Here is a 14576-nt window from a genome sequence, read left to right as displayed (position 1 = left end):
CGCCTGGCCATCCTTGGATAGCCTCAATACTACCTCTGTGGGGAAGAAGTGAGAAGTGAGTCAATCCGGCAAAAAAAAAAAAAAAAAAAAGACCTGCCCCTTCCTCCAGTGAATGTGGGCCCAAGACGCTGGGCGAGGGCGAGGACCTGCCTGCGGTTCTGAAGCGGCGCCTGTGGGCTGTGCGGGCACACAGTCCGTGCCAGCGCGCGGCCCTGCAGGGCGCAGGCCGAGTTTGAACGGACTGGGCATTTGCTGGCGACCGCAGGCCCCGTCGGGTGTGCCGCCCGCCACCATACTAGAAGGGGAATGAGAGGACAGTGAAGGCGGGGTCCCCGGGGCTCTGGCTCCATTCTCAGACTTGGGGCGCGGCCTACGAGGCGTGCACAGGACCCGCCCCGGGTTTGGAAGGGGCAGCTGGGCGTCGGCGGCGCCGACGGGGGGCCCTGTCCGCAGTGCTGAACCCTCGCTCCAGGGCCCGCGCGGTCCCCAGGCCTCGGGCGGGCCGACGGGCTGGCGCTGTCCGCCTCCGTGGTGCTGAAACCGCCGCGGACGGGGCTGGGGACGGACAAGGGCCGAGAGGAGGAGGGACCCGGCCCGGGCGTCAGCCAGCTCGCCCCAGCCTCGCCGTGGGACCTCGGGGAAGATGCGTCTCTACCGTAATGCGCCTCCTCATCTTCTAGACGGAAGCACTGGCCCGCCCTTGTGTCTGTACTGAAGGTCTTTCCCAACAGCCCCAGGAAACCGGCCAGGGAAGGGGTCAGAGGATCTAGCTGGATTCCTGCTCTTGGGAATGGGAGTGGCTTCGTTATCCTCGGCCGCCCCCCCCCCGCCCCAATATTCCCTCTAAGCTAACCGTTCTAGGGAGGGAGCCCGGGAGTGCAGAAGGGAGCGCCCCGATCCACTGCACCGGGCCCAGCCACTCCGTTAGAAGGAGCCCCAGCAGCTGGCCTGCCTCACTCCCATTATACAGACGCGAAAACTGAGTCCTAGAGAGGAGCAGCAGTAATAACTATTGAGCCCCTACCATGAGCCTGACTCGCTAAGCGCTTTACTCACACACGGCTTCGTAAATCCTCCCCACGACCTCTAGAGGCAGCTCTTATTCCCATTTCTCAGATGAAGACCAAGAGGCTCCGACAGGGGTAGATCACACAGGAAGCCAAAGGCTGCGGCAGGACTGCAAGCAGGCCTCCTGCGCCCCAGCCCTGGTTCCTGCCCACCTCCCTGCCACCGCCGCCCCCGTCGGCCGCCCGAGCGCGCCCCGCCCCGCTCGCCAAGTTGAGGAGTCGCTCTGCGCGCCGGCCTGGCGGCGGGGGAACGGGTTTCCTTCCTTACCCCGCTGGATGGCATTTCTGCTTCTGAAGCCGGCTGCGTTATGCTTTGCGGGAACCGGGTCCCCGGGGTGGCTTCCTCCACCCCGCCCCGCCCCCTACCTGTGCTCTCGGGCGCGGAAAGTTGCGGGTACCGCTTTAAAAATCCCAGCCTGGGCAAAACTTTGATGATAAATCAAGCGGCAGATCCCTCCGCCGCCGCCTCCTCGGGGCGGGAGGGAGGGAGCGGGAGGGAGGGGGTGCGGCGGCCCCGAGCGCGGTGGCCTTCCGCGGAAGGGAAGAGTCCCGCAGTCGGAGGCGGCCGGCTGGGCGTGCGCTCGCTGCCCGCAGCCGGGGCTGGGCCGGAGCCGGCGAGGGCTGGGGCCGGGTCGCGCCGGGCTTAGCGGGCAAGGGGCGGCGGGCGCAGCCGGGCAGCCAGGCCGTGCCCGGCAGGGGACGGCGGGCGCGGGGTCTGCGGTCTCACGAGCCCCGATGTGAGGCGGCGGCGCCCCCGGCCCGAGCGCGCACCATGGGGGCCCCGCTCGCGGTGGCGCTGGGCGCCCTCCACTACCTGGCACTTTTCCTGCAACTCGGCGGCGCCACGCGACCCGCGGCCCACGCGCCCTGGGACAACCACGTCTCCGGCCACGGTGAGTTCGGTCGCCGCCCCCGCGGACTTCCCCACCGAGCCCCACCCGGCCGCGCCGCTCCAACTTGGCGGTCCCCAGGCTCGAGCCCGCGCCGCCGCGGCGGGCGTCCCGCGGCGCCCTCTGCCGGGTCCATGGTCCTGCCCTGGCACCCTGGCCACCCCTGCGGAGGAGGGGGCACCCCGTGCGCACGCGGACCCGGCTCACGCGGAGAGCCCCTTTCGCCCCCCGCACCCACTCTCGCCGATGCACACCCCCCAGGACCACACAGACATTCACAGCCACGGCACTGCTTTCTCACACTCACAACTATCCTCACACATCTCCAGACACCTTCTCAGGTCCCCTCCTCACTCAGAAGCACTCACACTTATGCCCACTACACACGCATCACACACTATGGCCGGTGGGCTCCCACCCTGCCAGCTGGCATTTAGGCTCACACACTCTGCACAACTCTTGCCTGCCTGCCCGCCTGCAGACATACTGGCAAACACACACACACACTTGTGAACACACTTTGCTCACCCACCTCTCCCTGCCCATCTGCCTTTCCCCTTTGAGGGCTTAACCCCCCAGCTGCCCTTCCCTGCCTCTCTTCTGCCGCTGGGAAACCTGGGGGACAGAAGACCCTGCCTCTTGGTAGCCTGGGGCTGCATCTGCCCCTGTGGGGTGGGTGCATGTCAGGGACGGAGGCTTGGTGGGAGCCCCTCCAAGACACTGGAATAGTTGGGATCACTGCTTCAACCAAAGGCATGGAAGGGAAAAAAGGAGACCAGATGTTTCTGTCTGCCTCTGGGGTGAGCAGGAAGCCCCTGCCATCCTCTGCAGGGTACCACCACTCACCATTATCTTCTGCCTCAGAGGACTGGCATGTGGGAAATCTCAACTCCAGCCGTGGGAGCCAGGGAGCAAGCATTTCCTGCACTAGTTGCCTAAGTGTCAGAGCTCCTTCCAGCCCCAGAGGAATCCAAGTTGGCAGCAGAGTTGGATTGTCTGAGGCTGGCAGCTGTGGGGGCCCCTGTCCCCTGTGAGCCAGGCTCTGGTATGGGGACCAGGGTGTAGATAAAATGGAGACCCTTCCTCCATCCATCCCTTCCCTGCAGAGGCCCCCAGTCTGGTGGGGGAGGCTGGAGCGCCAGGGCTGGGCGCCGAATGCCCGGGGCTGGGGGAGGTTTGCACGGAGGGCCGAGAATTGGGTGATTTATTCTAATGGGAAAGAGTAAACTCTGGGACAGGGGTGGGAAATGGGGGTGGGAATAGATAATCAGAGAGGGCTTTGGCTTTACTCAGGTGTGGCAAATGAGTGGGATTGCTCCAGGGGGGATGGGGGGTTCCGAAGCTCTCCTCGGGGTCCCTGCTCTTTGAGAGCTATGACTCCCTGCACCCTCTCTGCCTTCCCATGTTTGGTAGTGACTGCTCTATGTATCATTTATGCACCCTTCGTATCCCTCATCTGATTCCTACCGATCTGTTTGGAGCAGTGGCAGACAGGAGGATTGTTCCAGTCCTCAGTTTATAGATGGAGAGGCCGAGGCTCAGAGAAAGAAGGGACTTGCCCAAGGTCACACAGTGAACGAGTGGCTGAGCTGGGGCTGGCCCCAGGGCCTGTCGGAAAAGACAACGCTTTTTCCAGGACATTCATCTCCCTGTCAGATTCCCTCCCATTCAAGGGAAGCTGGGAATTCCTCCTTCCGCTCCCCTCCTTGCTCCGCTCATTTCCTTGGCACGGTTGAAACTTACTCTAGGAGGGTTTTCCAAGCAAGGGCTTTCCTGAGCTTGCGGTCCCGGGAGATACAAGGACTGGGGCTCTGAGGTGTATGGTCACCAGTCCCTGGAGCACCACACCGCCCCGGATTTGGGTGCCATTCTCATTCCTGAGTACCCGAGGTGGTCCCCTACAGGGGAGCCAGCTTCTCCTTTGTGTGACACTTTCCACCTGCCCACCGGTGCCTGGTGTGCTTAGGGGCACCGCTCTGTCCCACCAGCTGTAATGTCCCCTCTGAACCCTGGAGAGGTCAGCTACATGGCCCAGAGGAGGAGGGGCTAGGTGGCAAGGATGCAGGAGACTGCTGGGGAACCGGCTTTTTCTCGACTGCCGACTGCCGATGTGGCTCTGGGCACGTGAGTCACCCTTTGGGGCTCCTTTTGCCCCTCAAGAAACGAGGAGCCCAGGCAACTCTGCAGGGGCCAGACTGCCTTTCCCCAACATCGCAAGGTTCAAAGTCACCGAGTAGTGGCTGCTGAGGAGCCGGCACGGCTGCCCCTCTGTGGGGCCAAGCGCTCGCCACCACAGGAAGGGTTTGGAGCCACTCGCTTAATCACAAAAAGAAACTGTTATTAATGATAGTGAGACGTGGTGAATAAGTGGGTCATGTCTAATAAGCCGTTTGTGTTCAGGAGGAGAATACCAATTTGATAAAAGCTGTGTGTGCTGAAAAAGCCCAGAAATTGCTGTTGAGCAGATTGGAGCCTGATCGGTTCATTATCCGAGGCTCCGCATGTCCTCCGCTGATTCAGGAGATGTGGCCGGGTTAGGAAGGTGTCTCCATGTCTGGCGTGGGGGTGGAGGCTGGAAGCGGGGCTCCTGGGGAGAGGCCCACTGACTCCAACTGCTTGCTGGCTGCTTACCTCTCCGGCTCCATCAGAGCCCAGCCTGGCAGCCAGGGTAGCGCCTTCTGCCTGCCTGACCTAGGGCTTGTCACAAGGAGAGCCTGTGGTCAGATGGGTCCTCAAGGACATCTGTCTCACTTCCCATCTCCCTGCTACCTCCCTTCAGCCCACTTCACAGAGGGCTTTTTAAAGGCACGAGGAATGAATGGGGAATGAGTGGTGCATGGCCCTTAGGGGGAAGCATCAGGAATTTGGAGGCTGGGGTGGTGATGGTCAGTGTCTGCTCCTAGTAGGTACTCAATAAATAGCAGCTATCTTGATTTTTCCTGATCAAAAAGGGTTAGCTCACTGCCATGGGCACGGTAGGGGTGGGAGGAAAGGGAACTAACATTTATGAAACACCTACTGTATGCTAGGTGCTGCCAAACCCTGCCAGTACTAACTCACTAACACTGACATTGTTCATGGAAGGCTGGAGTTGGACATGAGAGGATCCTGAGGTTCAGAGAGGACCAATGACTTGCCCAAGGTCACTTAGTCTACAGAGAGCTAGAGAGCTGTGCCTAGAATTAAGATGTGTCTGGCAGGTCTGGGCCTGCTTCTTTCAGGGCAGCCTTGAGGCGGGCTTGGCAGGTCATGCGACAAGACTTCTTCCCCTGCACAGTCCCATCCAAGCACACTCCCTTCCAGCTCCCTAGAGAACTGGTAAAGCAGTGGGTTCCACCAAGAGGAACTGGCTGCTCAGAAGGATGACAAGATCTTGCTGAGGCCACATGCAAGTTAGAAAAAGTCAGCTGGGCTGGACTCCTCCAGTAATCTTCCAGAACTTGTCCAGGGCAGGGCTCCAGAAGGGGATCGTTGTGCGGATCTTTGCAGACTCCCTGCTTTGGAATCTCCCAGAATGTTTATTAAATGCAGACAGATCCAAGCTCTCCCCAGACCCATTGGCCAAAATGATTGTTTATGGAACCCTGGAATCTGCATCTTAATAAGCTTCCCAGCTGATTCTCCTGCAGCCTGGAGTTTGGGAGCCACTGTCTTAAGTATTCACACATGTAGGGGTGGGAAATTGTCTAGCGCCAGGCGCTGCTGGTTTGGTCTGGTTTTGCAAGAGAGGGAGAGGTCCAGGCCGGAGTAGGTAGGTGGACCTTGAGAGGAGCCCCAGGAAGCCTTCCGCTGCAACAAACATCTATTCTCCCACCCCAGCCTGCCACACACACACACACACACACACACACACACACACACGTACACACACTCACACACCTAGGCCAGCACCTTCAATTATTAATATACCCTAGCGCAGACAAAGATCCTGACTTGGCCTGATGCTTTGTCCATTGAGTGATTCACTGTCCTGAGGTTCTCTCTGTTGCCAGGAGGGAGCAGTGGGGCGCTGGGGGAGGGGTGGGGGCTGCTGGGCCATTTGGCAAACAGCCTGTGTACTGAAAAATGACTCTGGCTCTCTCATGTTCCTTACTGAACTGTTGGTATCTCGCCGTCAATAAGCTGGCCAGTTTGGTGGCTGGGAGATGGAGACAACTGAATACTGTCTTCCGAAGGTTATGATGTTAAAAACGTGTCCGCCGTTGTCTCGGGTGTTAGTGATTATTCTATCAATTACGCCCGTAAACACTCGGCCGTGGGCTGAGGGTTTCCTGGCCTCCTGTGGGGAATTGGCCCTCACACACGGTTTTCCCCAAGTCCTTCACACCAATTGGTTTTGACACCTTGCCTATCAGCAGCTCCTGTGGCCTCTCCCCAAGCAAGGGGAGCTGCGAGGGGACAGTAGGATGGGGAATTCGCCGATCGCCATGGTGACAGCGGGGGTGTGGGGGAAGTCTCCTACAAGCGGACACGATCAGGGTCGATAGGAGAGTGGTCCCTTCCAACCCACCAGCTGCTAAGGCAGGAGATGGAGCTCTTGGAATGAATCACCAAGGCCCAGATCCAGCCAGCAAGGTCCCGTGGACCATCTTCGTCATTCCCTTTCACAGAAGGGAAGACCGAGGCCAAGGGCTAGAGAGCATTTGCCCCAAATTTCCTGGGAAGTATTTGACTTTTGGAATCACCTTATTCAAGTCTGTACAAATGGGGAGAGAAAGATACGGAAACAAATGTTTGAATGTCATGTGAGGGCCTTAAATGGCATCATCTCCTTTGATCCTCAGAAGAAGCCTAAGAGGAGGGACTTTCCCTGGGGGTGAGGGGGGGGGGGGGAGGCTAAAAGGCTTGCCTGAGGTCATGCACCTAGCAGGGGTAGGAGCCTGGATCTGAACCCAGGAAGGTGGCTCCAAGGTTTCTGTTCACAGAGCTGTTGAGGCCCCCAGAGAGAAGGAGGGAGAGGTGGAAGGACCGTGGTGGCCTCCACATTCCACACTGGGTGTGGGAGGGGAGCAGCAGCGGCAAACCCAGACCAAAACCCTTTCTCCGTGACCTTCCAAAGGCCCTCTGAGGCTGAAAAAAATCAAATGGCAGGGGAGGGGGAGCACGTGGTGTGAACAGTGACCTAAGTGGCCACATGAGCGTAGGTGTCAGAAAGAGGGGAAAGGTGGTGGCATGAAACAAGCCCACCTCCTGGGGCTTGGCCATGACCTTGGACTTTGGAGACCTAAGCAGCTGATGATGGGGTTATGGGAAGAGTCAGCCTCGAAGGGAGTTTGGGGCCAGCTGGGCACATGGGGGCCAGAATCCAGGCACTCTCACCCCACCCTCGTGTTGTAATGATTGGGGGCCCCAGGGCAGGGACAGGTCAAGAGTCCCTGTGTCCTGGCACCCACTACAATGCCCAGCACAGGGAGGTGGCAGGTAACGAACAGATGGCAAGAAGCACAAGGCAGAGGTCTGGGGTCCGAATTCTTAAACTTTTGCTCATTCCAAGTTAATGTAGTTTTAAACGTTCGTGTAATTTTAATTTCATAAGGAATCCAGTTTTTCAGTAGAAAAATCACAAAATTGGAGCCCCTCCTCATTCTTACTGCCTGTGGCCAGATCATCCATGAGTGGATAAGGCTGATTTCACCTTGCAGTGGGATACCCAGGCCCAGCCCCCTGGGGTGCATGAGATGCTACAGCCTGGAGGGTAATGGGGTTTCAGGGTGTGTCCTTTCCCAGACCCTGATGGGACTCTTCCATCAGAAAAAGGGTGGTGGTCTCACTGGGGGAAGAAATCCACCCCTCTACCAGCTGGTGACCTGGGATCCACAGCCCACCCACTGGTTCCCTCTGGTGCCTGCCCTATGGAGAAGTGAGGTGGGGCTGGGGAGGCAGAGGGGCTGCTGCTCCTCCAGGTCCCCTGCCTGCCGCTGCGTCCCCACCCCTTCCTGGGAGCCAGCGGAGAAGTCTCTGGGAATCGCTCCACCATCCCGAGTTGAAACCCTTCTTTAAGACCCCCAGGAACCCTCAGCAAGATTGGGTCTTACCTAAGAGATAATTTTAGACAGAGTCTAGACACACCTCTTATATTTTAATAGTTATGCATCTACTTTAATGTAGATTAGAAAATATAATCAGCACATCAAAAACTGATTTCACAGACATGATCGCTTAGAATGATACTAATGGGGATATTAAAAAATAGTGGGTTAGTTTATAGGAAAACATTCAGGTCATAATAGCAGGGTGGCACACAGGCACATCATGTGTGGGAATGACAGAACTGGGGATGTGCCGGCCACAGGTCACCCTTCCCCCTCATGCTCTCTACTTGTCATTCTGGAAACCACTGGCCTAACAGGGGCTACTGCCATGAGTTGGAGGTTTCTTCATTCATTCATTCATTCATTCATTCATTCATTCATTCATTCATTCCTTCATTCACCAAATATTGAGTGCCTGCCATGTACCAGGCTCTTTAAGCCACTGGAGACATATCAATGAAGAAGGCAGATAAGTTTCTTGTTCATACACCTAAACCTATAAAATATATGCATAAATTGTGCTAAGAGTTAAGAAGCAGAGATGGTGCTCAGTGGGGAAGGGCGCTCGCCCCGGGCAGTGAGGGTGCTCAGTAGTGAACTGCTCACCACCGAACGTGGGCAAGCTGGGCCCCGCCGGCTGTTAGTTGGAGATGTTGTAGAGGGGATTCCTGCTTTATTTCCCAAAGGACCAAAGCTGGTGGAGTGGGCAGAAGTGAGAACACAGTGAGTGGCTAATAGAGACCTGTCTGCCACACAGCAGTCTAGTGCTGGTGCTGGGATAGGGGCCCACGTGGGTGGAACTCCCAACTCAGAGGATGCCTAGCCTCACACCAGGCGGTGGGGCCCTTTGCTGCCTGCCGTGTTGAGGGGTGGGTTCGGGGACTCCTTTGGGACTTCAGCTCCAAGTTAAAGTGCTAGAGTTGGGGCAGGGGAAATGGGCCTTGGGCTTTTATTTACCATCCCCTGCTCTGCCTTCTGGGTGGCTGGCAGGTCCCTGCCCCTCCCTGGGCCTCAGTTTCCCCACCTAAACCATGCTGAGTGGCTCAAGCTCAAAGTGCTTCGAATTCTTCCAAGCCCCACCTTTTGCTGTCCAATCAGCACTGAGGATGGGGCCCATGGTGGCACGGAATTCACCCAGCACTTGGTGCTCAGCGCTCAGTGGCCTTCGGAGGTCTGTGAACCTAAATACCAGCCAGCGCTCATCAAGCATTTTCTGTGCCTCCCCCCTCCTCTCCCCACTTTCATTTAATCCTCATGCGCCCCATGAGGAGGGTGCTCCCATTTTACAGACCAGGACACTGAGGCTTACAGGGATGATGCCACTTGCCTGAAGGCACACAGTTGTTGAATGGCAAAGCCAGGCTTGAGCTCAGCTTGTGCGACTGCAGAGCTGAAGCTCTCCACCCGCTCATCTGCCCTGCTCCTGGCTGCCAAGGCAGGTGGGCGTACGGGCAGGTGCTTTGTTCCAGGGTGGCGCCCTGGACTCTCAGAGCTCACAATGCCAAGGTGCTGAGAGGCCTGGGTCTGGCTGCAGGAGCATGGGTCTGAGAGTCTAGGCTCCTAGATCTAAGTCCAGCACTGCCAGTGGGGAGTGGGGAGACCTGGGGGCATGCGTGGGACCCTGGGGGCACCTGCCTGGACGTTCTACAAGGGGCTGGTGTTTTCGTCTGAGCGAATGTGTGGAGCGAGTGCGTTTGGGTGGGAAGGAGCCTGGGTGGTCCTTCAGCATCTCGGCCAGGCTGGTTTCCTCTGCCCAGTAGCCTTTGCTTCCATACCAGCCTCCCCACCCCGCTGCAAGCTGTTGCCCTTGGGACAGAGCATAGAGGCTCTGGGAGCATCTGGAAGGTTAGAGCTGGAGCTGGAAGAGGGGGCCTCGCTCAGAGCTATCAATTAGGGGGGCTGACAGTGCCCATCTGTGGCAAATGCTCTGCCTGTCCCGCACTCTGGATCTTTCCACTGGTTTGTCACTCTCTCTCTGGGCCACTCTCTCTCTTTCTCTCTCTCTTCCTCTTTAGCTTTCTATCTCTGTCTTTAAATCTCTCTCCATCTTTCTTTGTCCCTTGCTCTGTCTGCTGTATCCATGCCCCTCCCTCCTCTCACCTCTGTCTTCCCTTTCTCTCTGTCTCTCTGCGTGTGCACACACACAGACACGCACACACACAGAGACGCACGCACACACACACACCTCTCTTCAGATGACATCTTGGATTATACATACATTTATTCTGTATATCATAATGACTTCCACAAGGAGCAGGCACTCAAGAAATGTCAGCTGAATGAATGAAGTGAGCAGGAGAATGAAAGACCAAATGGTGAAGCTACAAGGGACCCTGGAGTTGTGTAGACTAGGGATTCCTAACTGTTTTGGAGATCACAGTCCTCTTGAGCATCTGATGAAAACTGGATCATTTCCTCAGGAAAATGACGCATTGTTTTGCCGAGTTTTAGGGGGTTTGTTGAGGCCCTAGAGCCCACCCATGGTCCTCAGGAGGAACAGCCTTCATTTCACAGGGGGAAACTGAGGCCCAGAGAGGAGCCAGGGCTGGTTTCAGGTCACAGGACAAGTGTGCAGCAGGGCCAAGCGTGAACCTGGAATCCTTCCCCTCCCCCATAGTCCTCTCCCGTGACCTGGGGCAGCCTCTAGAATGAAGCTTCATTCACTTTCCCCAGCAAGTCCTTGGTGAATTCGTGTCTTCAGGGGGTGGGATAATGGAGGACAGTAAACCAGAGAGGAGAGCCTGAGAAATGGCGAGGGAAGGTGAATCATCCCAAGGGAGGGCTCTTTAGGTTTACAGTGAGCGTGGTCACTGTGTCATGGTGCAGTCAAGGAAGACGTCTTGGGGGAGGTGGCCTCTTTCTCAGCCAGTATCAGGGACCTCCAGGGCTGAGAGCTTGGCCTGACGGCCTGGGGCTTGCAGGGGCTTCATTTGCAGAGTGGTGTGTATCTGGCGAAGCAGACCTTGGAGCTTGGTCTTGATCTCCAGGGCAGGGGCAGCCTCGGCAGTTTCCTTGGTGGGGAAGGAAAAGGTGTGGCTGGTGTTTGGGTGGGTATGGCTGTGCGAGTGGGGACTTGGAGAGTGGAGTGTGTAATGGAGAGGCTGCTTGCTGGGGAAGGGGCTGAGTTTGTGGGTCATAGGGTGCTGGGCCAGCCGCAGTGTCCAGGGCATGATGGGAACGTGGGGGGGGGGTGCACGCGTGTGTGTAGAGTGCACTGGTGTCCTCTCTAGTGCTTGAGCACACCTAGCTCCTTCCTCCTCAGGACCTTTTCCCAAGCAATTTCCTCCCCTGGCAGCCTCTCTTCCGACCCCTCCTGCCTCTGGGTCTCTCCTTCATGGCTCATGTAGCTCCTCAGAGAGGCCCACGACCTCCTGGCAGGGCCTCATCGTGGTCACCCCATCAGGGCCCCCGGGCACCCATCAACATACCCGTCTTGCAGAGGAAGAAGCCGAGGCCTAGAGGGGTGCAGTAGGCCAGGGGCCCCACACCTAGTTTAGAGCAAGGGAGCAGAGCCCAAACTTTGTTTCCCCTCAGCCCGGCATGTTGAGGGTGTCTCATGGGGTTGGGGGTCTTGAATGACCCCCTTTCTTAGAACCCTAGGGCTTGGTTCCTGACTGAGGGCGGGGAAGGCGAGAGCAGAGGGCAGGGTGTCTGTTTTGCTTTGTGAGGTTTTAAAAAAATTATTTCCGGCCTCGGAGGCGGCAGCAATTACAGCCAGCTCGCTGGGGAGCTGTTTGCTGGCTGTCATCGGCCCCGGGAAAGGGTCCCTAATGGAGGCCCAGCGGCCAGAGCGCATGGCAGTGGAAATAGCGCTCAAAATGAAGCGGCGCTAATGGTTTCAGGCAGGCAGAGGCTCGGAGGGAGGGCAGGCTGGCTGTCAGCTGATGGGAAGGCCTCTGGGACTCACCAGCTGGTCTCTTTATGCCCCCAGAGACCCTAGGAGTGGTCCCTGACCTCCAGCTAGGCGCTGGGGGGCCCAAGCCCTACCCGGCTCTGCTGCTTTCTGTTATGGCCCCTCTTAGGCAGAGGGAACAGTAAGTGCAAAGGCCCTGGGGAGGGGCAGAACCCTTCAACTAGGGATTCTCTGGTTCTAGAATAGTCCTTGTGCTTGAAAAGGCCTAGGCCAGGCTAGTCTTCTAGGTGAGGAAAGGGAGGTGGGAGCTTTGCGGGTGGAGAAGCTGGAGCAAGACCACCCAGTGGGAGGCCGCTTGAGCAGCACCTGATGGTCACCACCTGATTCATCACCACCATGACGAGGCTCCATGGAGCCCACAGCATGCCAGACATTTACAGGGATGTACGATCCCATTGAATCCCCACAGCACCCATTTTACAGATAAAACTGAGGCTCGGAGATTGGCCCACCATGAGAATCTAGGTCAACCTGATTGGGGTTCAAATCTGGGTCAAATCTGAGGTTCAAATCTGGAATTCAAATCTGGGTCAGCCTGGTTCCAGAACCCACATATTTGCTGCCGCAGTCTCGGGGTTTCCCAAACACAACTGGGCAGGAGTGAGAGAGACTGGGAAGTGGGGGACTGGCTTTCATCCAGGCCAGGTCCTGCAGGGGAGGGACAGCGTGGCCACTCTGCTGTCTGCCCCTGACTGCTGGGCAACCTGTTCTGCTCTGGAGCATCCCTGGGATCTGCCTCAGTTTCTCCCCTCTTCTTGATCTCTGCATCTGGTTTTCTGGTCCCGTCACCTCTGCCTCTCCCCTTCTGCTCTGTTCTCCATGGCCCTGGCCCTCCTGGCTCCACCCTGTGTGCCTCCCCACATCTCTCACTTTTCTTTCTTCTCAGTGGATCTGGGGATGCTCCTTTCTGGGGTTCTGGGCACCTGCTTATCCCTGTGGCTGACGCAGCCTCCCTTTGCTTCCTCTGTTCACCCCCTCTCTGCCTCTGGCAGGCAGCCTGGATGAGCACCTGCCTGGGCTTTGGGCTCAAATCCCGGCCCCACCTCACTAGCCATCCGTGCGCTAGGCTCACCCCACTGACTTTGCGGGATGTGCAGGTGATGAGAAGACATGCCTGTGTGCCTTTTCCCGCGCTGGGTCCCCGCACATTCCCACACTTGCCTCTCTCCCTACGCCTTTCACTCCCTGTAGCCCAGACTTGTGGGAAGCGGGGGCGGGAATTCCACTGGGGAAACCTGCTCAACTCCCACACTCCTGCAAGTGCCAGGATATTTTCACTCTCCTCAAATCTTCCCAGGTCCCCAATTCCACTGCCATCTCCCTCAATATGTGCCCGTGGTCCTGGGAGGCACCCTGCCCCCAGCCCCAGGTGCCAGCACTGCCCTCCTGGCTGTGTCCGGGCTGGCTGGCAGGGGACCTAAGCAAGTGCCAAGCCTCTCTGTGCCTCAGTTTCCCCCTCTGTAAGGAGAATGATGATAGTGGCTACTTTATCATTGTTTTGGGGGTTTAGTGAGATATTTTATTTTATTCAAAAAACACTTCTATAAAAAGGAATACAACATGATATGCGCTACAGTGTGGATGAACCTCAAAAACATTATGCTAAGTGAAAAAAGCCAAAATCTGTGGTCCCAAAAGACCACAGATTTTATGATTCCATTTATGTGAAACCCAGCTTAGGCAACTCCATGGAGACAGAAGGCAGACTGGTGATTGCCAGGATAGGAGAGTGCTTAATGGGACAGGGTTTCCTTTTGGGGTGATGAAAACATTTGGGGATAAGATATAGGTGAATGCACTAAATGCCTCTAATTTGTTCACTTTAGAATTGTTAATTTTATGTTATGTGAATTTCACTTCAATTGAAACTAATTAAATAAGGAAACACCTCTACAGCAAATAATCTGTGCCAGGCATTGCACTTTGTAAATCTTAATGCATTTAATCCTTACAATAACTCTTTGGAGTAGTTGTAATTATCTCTATTTTATCGATGAGGAAACTGAGGCACAGCATCACCAGGTGCTTAGTGCACAATAAGTGCTCAAAATGTTAGCTATTTTAATTTGTATTGGGTGGGGCAGCTCCCCTCTTCAATCAGCCGGGGCTGGGCAGGGACCCCACCTGGGCGAACGTGCTTGTGTGTATCTGAGACTCAGCAGGGAGTGGGTGCCACCAGGTGCTGAGGCTCCACTGTGTCCTACACCCTGAAACAGGCTCTTGACCTGCTTTAGTTCATTGAATCCTCAAAATAAGGCTTTAAGCCATGACACATGTGGGAACTGAAGCTCAGAGAAGTGAAGCAACTTACATAAAAGCCACACAGCAAGTCAGGGTGCCTGCAACTTAGCATCTTCACCTGTAAATCCTGGGCTCCGCCCTCTCCCATTCCCCCTCTTTCCTCCTAGTCCCCTTGTCAACACTCCTGTGCACAGAGCATGGTCTGAGGACCCTGAGGCTGCAGAGATAACAAGGCCTCGGACTGTGTGGGACAGAGGCCCCTGACTGAGGGTTCACCCAGCAGGAGAGGAAACAGCTCCCACCAGGGCCAGCATTTCTTCGATGTCTCGTATTTCATTCAAAATTCATAAATTCTGTATTCTAGTCCATAATATATTCATGTTTGTTTTAAGACAAAAGTAATGTTGTTTCCCCACGTGGGGGAGGGAAGTCA

General features: G+C 56.5%; 1 protein-coding gene across 1 annotated transcript in view; it reads left to right on the top strand.

Annotated features, from left to right (window-relative positions):
• Positions 1-1839: 1839 nt before the first annotated feature.
• Positions 1840-14576, top strand: part of VSTM2L (V-set and transmembrane domain containing 2 like) — a 32025-nt gene continuing 19288 nt past the window's right edge. Inside the window, exon 1 of the mRNA XM_087818552.1 lies at positions 1840-1960. Within this exon, the coding sequence (XP_087674678.1) occupies positions 1840-1960 (121 nt within the window). The remainder of the gene's footprint in view (positions 1961-14576) is intronic.

The sequence above is a fragment of the Miniopterus natalensis genome, chromosome 7, assembly GCF_054644295.1.
Source record: "Miniopterus natalensis isolate mMinNat1 chromosome 7, mMinNat1.hap1, whole genome shotgun sequence".
Classification (NCBI taxonomy): Eukaryota; Metazoa; Chordata; class Mammalia; order Chiroptera; family Miniopteridae; genus Miniopterus; species Miniopterus natalensis.
This window is presented reverse-complemented; position numbering and strand designations above follow the sequence as displayed.